This window comes from Clupea harengus, chromosome 16 (genome assembly GCF_900700415.2).
Source record: "Clupea harengus chromosome 16, Ch_v2.0.2, whole genome shotgun sequence".
Taxonomy (NCBI): domain Eukaryota; kingdom Metazoa; phylum Chordata; class Actinopteri; order Clupeiformes; family Clupeidae; genus Clupea; species Clupea harengus.
The window spans coordinates 20,125,660-20,133,398 of NC_045167.1; the positions used below are offsets into that span (position 1 = coordinate 20,125,660).

Sequence of the window (7,739 nt, forward strand, 5' to 3'; positions counted from 1 at the left end):
CATGGTGCATTGATATAATGAAGTGCAAGTGAATCTGACTTGATGAATGACTAATGAATGTGTTCATGGTTTTATTCATAAATGTTAGTTTGTGAAAACCCATCCTACTTAAATTCCGAGTGGAGTAATTACATTTATGCTTTTGTCTTTTCATTAAAATAATGATGCTGTGATACTAAAATATGTCTGTTTACTTTCTCATTACATAGCTTTTTAAAGGCCCATCTTTTTAAACAAAATCCAATTCATGACTGTTGATTGCCGTTTGTGTCTGTAAATGACATACACGGCATAGTATAGGGTATTATATATAAAATATAGTATATATCGCTTTATTTGTTAATTGCTCAGCAGTCGTTCAGAAAAATCTTTATACCGCCTCCTCCGAAAAGATTGACGTCAGGATTCTCCGCCCTTCTACTTCCTCTTTCACAGTGGTCGTCAGCGAGAGACACCATGAAGGCGTCTGGCACCGTATGTAAAATTCGTTAAAACCTTGAAATATGTGTCGTTAAACCAAATTTTATGTTACATTTTACTGCGTAAAGACGCGTTGTACATGGATATGTCTTTTTATCGACATATCATGAGTGATCAAAATATATAATGCGAATTTCTTACCTGGTCCATCTCGATTCTAACATGGCGTCCCGGTCTCGTAGCGAGAGCCATGTGGTGCTTTGTAAAACTTCTTTAAAAATCGTATCTGACGTTATTTATGCTGTTGTCGGAATTCCAATGTCCTAGATTGCTGGTTCAGCTATGTTCGATCTATGTTAACTTTGAAACATTTGTTTTAATCGTTAAACTGTTTCTAGAGTGTCAGAATGCCACATGCTCGTCGTGGGCATAGCCTTGTTTAATGCTAGCTAATAACGTTAGCATACAGTAGCGAACTATATCTCTTGTTGCTACACGAGTTGAATTCTGGAAGTTTTGAGTACATGCATTGAAGTGCAAACGTTTATAGACGGTTATTTCATGATCGTACACGGGGACAGTGTTTATATATTATGAACCCGACACTGACTAGGATAGACGCGTATCCTAACGGCAATGTTATCTAATGTTACCATGAAACCAATCCGATGGTTGACAAGTTTATTTACAAAAGTTAGGGTTCCAACATTAAGCAGTCTGCAATGTTGTTGATTTTACACGTGTGTAGATTTGTAGCACCCAACCCAAAGGTCATGTCTAATTCATGATGTGATCCAGCATGGTGTGCTGATAGGAAAATGTACCTTGTCGCCTTTCGGATACTGATGTGTTCTAGAAAGTGAATTCAAGGTTCTACACTTTTGACAGATTTATGCAATGCATTTTGACTTACCCCTTTAATCTCCACTCCTGACTTACCCCATTAATGTCCATGTCTTCATTTCTTGTCTACAGCTAAGGGAATATAAAGTAGTTGGGCGCCTCCTGCCCTCTGCCAAGAACCCTAACCCTCCTTTATACCGCATGAGGATCTTCGCCCCTAACCATGTGGTGGCTAAATCCCGCTTCTGGTACTTCGTCTCCCAGCTGAGGAAGATGAAGAAGGCCTCAGGCGAGACCGTCTACTGTGGACTGGTAAGCACTATGTACAGCTTCTCATATGAGTGCTAGTGACCTCCGCTATAGTTACATTCTTAATGGGACCAACCACTACAGTGGTGTTAAATCTAAATACTAATAGTTTAAGTTCACCTCCAGGTTGGAGCCTAACTCCACCCACTGCATAAGTTTGAGATGCTAAAAGGTTGGCAAGGGGCTTAAGGAACTATTTTTTTCATGGGTATGTCAGTCATTTTATCATATGTCTAATGTGTATCATATGTTTAATGTAAATGTCTCATTAACTCAAGGTCCATGAGTCAACTCCCCTGAAGGTGAAGAACTTTGGCATCTGGCTGCGCTATGATTCCCGTAGTGGAACTCACAACATGTACAGGGAGTACAGAGACCTGACCACTTCTGGGGCCGTCACTCAGTGCTGTAAGTCCACCCTCGGAATCGGTCGCTTGCTGTGCACCTATTACTGGTCACGCACAGTTGGTGGCTTTTTTTTCTTCATGTTAGCAGTTAGTGTTTTAATTACTGAACTATGGCACAGAGATGGACATGAAAAGAAAGGGTGTAAGAAATATGACGTGCATTGTTCCCTGCTGTTTTGAAGTAGGACGTGTGGAAGCCCATATTTGTGCTCCAACCGTGTGGTCCCCAGTGAGGGGCCCTATTCAGATGTTTCTCTGTGAATTAGAATTCTACAATACAGTAGAGCTTCCTGCGCTGATCTACAAAATGGGCACTACTGCACACAAACCCAAAGGCTATTACCATCATTTGTAATATTCTTTTTAATTGTGTGCACAAATTAAAACAGTACCTTGTCGCCTTCTACATGCTGCTGTGCTGCTGGAAGTGAATTCAAGGTTCAACATTTGCGTGTATGCAATGACGTTAAAGTATTTAGCATAAGTGCAGAGAGTAGACACTGCCGTAATGACAATGAATGAAATTATCTTAATTCTGACGTGTCTCGGGGCTTAGCCGGTCTTCAGACGTGTGACATGGCTCGTGAGTTGACAGCACAAAAGTCTCACTCCTGACCCTCTTCTGTCTTGTGTTCAGATCGTGATATGGGTGCACGCCATCGCGCTCGTGCTCACTCCATCCAGATCATGAAGGTGCAAGTGATTGCAGCCAACAAATGTCGCAGACCTGCCATCAAGCAGTTCCACGTAAGTTTCAGTTTTAATCTTCCCCCTTTCTCCCTGTGAAGTCTGGTCTGGAAGAGTCATGAAAATAAGTACATTTATTGACAGTTTTGTCCTTCAATCAAATTTGTTCATATGTAGGTCTAATGAAATTAGTTCCGTTCCATTGGTGTAATGTATCGGGTGAATTTCTGCAGAATTGACATTGTTAAGGGTCCTTTAAAAGTTTTGAAATGGAAATGGGTGAACCCTGAAAATGGTTAAATGGATATTGAAACTTGAGTTTTTAGTTGAGTTGGCCCCAGTGCACAATACTCTACCTGTGGGCTTCACTCGTGAGGCGCAAGGTGACTGCATGCAGGAAACCCCTTTAGTTTGGGGGGCCTTGAATATTCATGAATTGAAGCGGGTCTCTCACTGGACTGGCCTTATGGTTGCCAGCTCTAGTTAAATAACTCGCAAGAAAAAAAGCCAAGTTCCTCTTCCAGATTTCAAGTTTCCATCTTCAGACCTGGCGGTTATGAACTGGCAACATCGATATACTGTTTTTCTGCTGGGCAGTTTTTATTCACAAGCATTCATATTAACTTTTCTGCGTACTATGAGTTAGGCAATGTGCATATGTATTCATTGGAACCAGAGGAAGTGGTGTATCGAGTCCTTATTCTGTCTCTGATGCTGAATGTCCTTTCCTTCTTGAATTCCACAGGACTCCAAGATCAAGTTCCCTCTGCCCCACAGAGTTCTTCGTCGCCAGCACAAGCCCCGCTTCACCACCAAGAGACCAAACACCTTCTTCTAAAGTATATGTTGATGCTTTTCAAAAAGAAATGGGGAATAAAAAGTTACAGAAAAAATCTTGAGTCATTTATATATTTTTACATTCTGAATTCAGAACTAGCAAGTTGACTACCTAAAAGATATTCAGAAACCTGGTAAACGCCCGTTGGGATAAAGATGCATTGCGAAAAACATTCTGGCGTGCTTAATGGAGTCTTGGCGATGTTGTGCTGTGAAAGCTTTTTTTGATGGTTGAGCAGAGTGCTCCGTCCAAGATGACGAATACATGGTGCATAGCCTGGGTGGCTATTGGGAATGACGGGCATGTTTATTGGTCCTTCACATGGCCATATACCATTAAAATGAGAACTATTTGCTAAAAACCATCTTAAGTGGCGAATTCCTACATAGTGTTTTAAATGAGTTGTATCAGTGTCTGTTTTTATTGACCACTGAGGATTAAAAGTCCGCTCTAACGGGCTTCTTCGTCATGGCCGATTCCTCATATGACGGTCATCAGGTGCCAATGCTAGCAATATGCTAAATGGAATGTAAGCTGTTAATCATGACTGCTACTCCACCTTAACAGTCCATCGGGGGTCTTCCCTGCCCTTTATTATTGCTAACCATTCGGAGGAGGAGTCTAGTGTAATTATCCTTTTATACACATTCATCTCTCGGCGCAGTCTTGTTGGGCTACACACGGCCCACATTATCTGACAAAATTGTACAGTCTGGGAACAATTTCTTATTCCTGTCAGATTACACGACTAGGGCATTTATCTGGCATTCCATCCCCGTACCCACCTTCTCAGTTACAGCATTTAAGCCTCAATTTTAATTGTACCATCAGGAGAGACTGAGGCTAAAAGCACAACATATGCCTTAATTGACAACTAATTAACATCAAAAAATATTTGTATGTAGCCACAAAGTATCAAATTGGCTTAAATTGTACATCTAAAACAAATGTACGGATCCACAAAATCTTAGTTTTCCCGATCTGCTATAGAAAACTATAGACGGACCTCTCATGTCTGTTCATAATGCACTTCCTTAGTAGCCTTTTTGTTAGTCCATCATTAAACATGTTTAAAGGGGAGAGTCCCCCACAAGAATAAATATATTTTTGTATGGAGGTCAAATTCAGTCCACAAGCCCAGAGTCCCGTCCACAGACAAACCCAATGGGCCCCTATGGACAGCGGCGTTCAAGGAGTCCCCGTGCTCCAAGGACATCCAAGGAGTCTTACATTCTTGACATTCTGCAGAATAATCTCTTATATCTTGTGTAGTTTTTCCCCCTCATTGATAAGATGGGAGTAGGCCAACAAAGACCATCCAGGTCCTCCAAACATGAGCATGTACAGAATGGCTCATACTACTACTATCAATGGCGTAGAATATATAGTATTCATGGGAGCAGCACCCTGGAGGGATTTCACAAAGCTCTGTTGAATGTGATTCCAGTTACAATTTATTCAGTATGTGTGCTTTTATCACATGTCCCACTTACCCACTGAGAATAGTATGTTATTAAGTTATGGCACATTTTAACATTTGTCAATATATTCTTTAATTCTATATATGATGCTTGCATACCATCATTTGTTGTATACATTATGGGGTGTTAAATGCCTTTGCATTTACAAGTGGAGAGTCAAACGGAAAAGGTAGGTATTACAGGAAGTGATTGTTGCTGACTTTGTGTCAATCAGCCAGTTTCGCGGGGTTAAGGTGATTAGAATTTGTGACGGTAAACCAGACATTCTCTTACCACGTTTCGTCCATTTTGTGTAAACCTTTTTAACCAGTTGGGCCGCTTTTGTTATTTCTGTGGACAGTATTTGGATTTTTAAAAAGAGACTGACCAGACGGAACCAGATGCAAAAATGGTTTACCGTCACAAACTCCATTCACTTTACCCCCGCGAAAGAGTTTGACATGTCTTGTAAACTTGTTTTTACTTTTGTAATTTTGATTTCCAACATTATTTGTTTGGCCCTTCTCGGCCACCGCTCAGTAAAATCACTGTGAAACTCCCGAGTTTCTGACGCTATGTATGTCATTACAGCATAGTCGGCACCTGTAAGTAATTGGCTGAACAACCGCAGACAGAGGAGACTTTGCTTGGTTTGGGACATGTCTTCATCCAGAGCACAAGGGAGTGTGGTCCCACATTCTCATTCAGTTAACTCATAGAGGACGGACCCAGTGCAGAGGAGGAGATGGTGATGGTTCGAAGATGTCGAGGCATACCAAAGCAGCAGCTGACCACTGACCCTCCGGCCTTTGTGACTAGATCAGATTTTATTGAAATTTCAGCAAACCACAAAAGGTTACTACTATTTTAATCATTTTAGAATCGGTGTCAAATAAGTGGTGGATATTACAACGCACACAATGTATGCAAATGTTAACACTTTATTTTAGTGTTGGTAGCAAGAACATACATCAGTCTGGCATACCACCCACCCTCAGACCTATCAAGCCCTTACAGCTCAAAGAAACAAAACTGTTATTAATAAAATTACTGGAAAATATATATATTTTTAAATACAAGAAGAAAAACTAAATAAGCTGAATGTGCCTGTGCACAGCAAAATACCAAAATGTTACAACTACCTTCTAAATGTGAACTTGAGAACAACAAAAATAGGTCCCAAAAACCTGACCAAATAACTACCGGCTCTGTACACACACACATACATATTAATTAATGTCAATTACAGGTTCTTAGTGAATTCTAAAAAGGGAGCCCAAGGAACAATTTTTTGTAGTTTTTTTTTCCAGAGGCAGAAAAGCAAGAATTTAAGAACTTAATCCAGCAAAATGAAAATGGGAGTTTCAAAGACCTCCATGAGCAGAGGATAAGCCTCCAAGTGAGGCAAATGCCATAGCGCAGGCTTGGGATGTAGTAATCTGTACTCCCTAAGGCACTATGGCTGAACACAGCAGTGATGGGGTCAGACTGGAATGGCTTGCCTGGAATGGAGGGCCTAGTATAAGTATTCAGAGAGTGCTCTGTGTTGGGCAGGACTAAAACATGACACGCTGTGGCTGAAACCAGGTAACACCTTAGGCCATTTGGATTAATAGTCAGGTGTATTTACCCAATCGATCTCTTGAAAAATGAGCACCTCGACTATCTGTTGAGGGCATAGTATGATTGAGAATATTATGTTGCACTTGCAGAAATTGCCCTTAATGTCTGGATCCCATTCCAGTATTATTTTGATCATTTTCTTACCAGGAAGGTGTAGAAAGGGTAGTTTCCTCTGGTAAAGCTACATGCTTCTAGAAACCTGAAAAGTGTATTTTGGGTCTCTCAATTCTTCTGCATGGTTTCAAATGAAATGAAGGTGCCATCTGAAAATGAATAATTTAAAAACACCATGACACACTTGTGGCTCAGCTGAAAAGCTTTGTCTAATTGAGAGGCAGGGAAGAGATAATTATGACTCAAGGACATGAAGACACTCATCATTAAGATTTAGGTGTTTCCTAAATTAGGGCCATATTTTAAGGGAGTTTTCAAGGTTTTGGAAATTAATGGTAAATATTTAAACACAGTACCATTATATTTCTCAACAGAAGGATGACTGTAGGCCGAACACACTCCCTGGATTTCAACCATTGGAAAAGTTCTGCTCTCTGCTGGTGGAGATAGGCCTGACTGAGGATAAGCCGCGCTTAACAGAACAGAGGAACAAGATTTTCAAAGAATCTTCTGGAGGGAACATGACAAGCTGCCACTCAAGTTTAATCAGCTCTACAGAAACGATCCACCACCACGCCTACCATTGAAAACACCTATCTCGACAAGACTTCAAAATCTATTACATGATGCAAATTGTCATCCAACTAAATCCTGGACCATAATCTAATGGACCAAACAATGGGGCTCAACCAACACCAGACTGCACGGCTACATTGAAACACTGACCACAAGGCCTGCAGGACACACCCTTGATAGAAACTCCTGGGTACGACTCAGACACAGAAAAGCACATGGATGCTTCTGAGATAACATGCACAGGATGAACTTGTGTGATGCTACAGATTGCCTTTGTGGGACCCCAGAGTCCTCAGGCACTGCCTTCTTTGAACAATTAAGCCCTAGCATGACTCACGGACACAAACTTAGTTATTTAACTACAGTATGAGATATTTGAGACATACGAATATAATATATATATATATATATATATATACAGTTGCAATAAAAATTATTCAACCCCCATTGCACATTATGTTT

The 7,739-nt window shown here is 40.7% G+C and overlaps 1 protein-coding gene and 2 non-coding genes across 3 annotated transcripts; all 3 read left to right on the forward strand.

The window, feature by feature from the left end:
* The first annotated feature begins 364 nt into the window (after positions 1–364).
* On the forward strand, positions 365–3,676 carry rpl18a (ribosomal protein L18a). The gene is made up of 5 exons (XM_012841371.3): positions 365–474; positions 1,396–1,575; positions 1,851–1,980; positions 2,617–2,726; positions 3,412–3,676. The coding sequence occupies exons 1-5, from the start codon at positions 457–459 to the stop codon at positions 3,502–3,504; spliced, it is 531 nt and encodes a 176-aa protein (XP_012696825.1). The 5' UTR covers positions 365–456; the 3' UTR covers positions 3,505–3,676.
* Positions 1,173–1,301, forward strand: LOC116224260. Its single transcript, XR_004165531.1, has one exon. It is a non-coding gene; the product is annotated as a small nucleolar RNA SNORA68 (small nucleolar RNA).
* On the forward strand, positions 2,296–2,428 carry LOC116224261. Its single transcript, XR_004165532.1, has one exon. It is a non-coding gene; the product is annotated as a small nucleolar RNA SNORA68 (small nucleolar RNA).
* Positions 3,677–7,739: the final 4,063 nt, after the last annotated feature.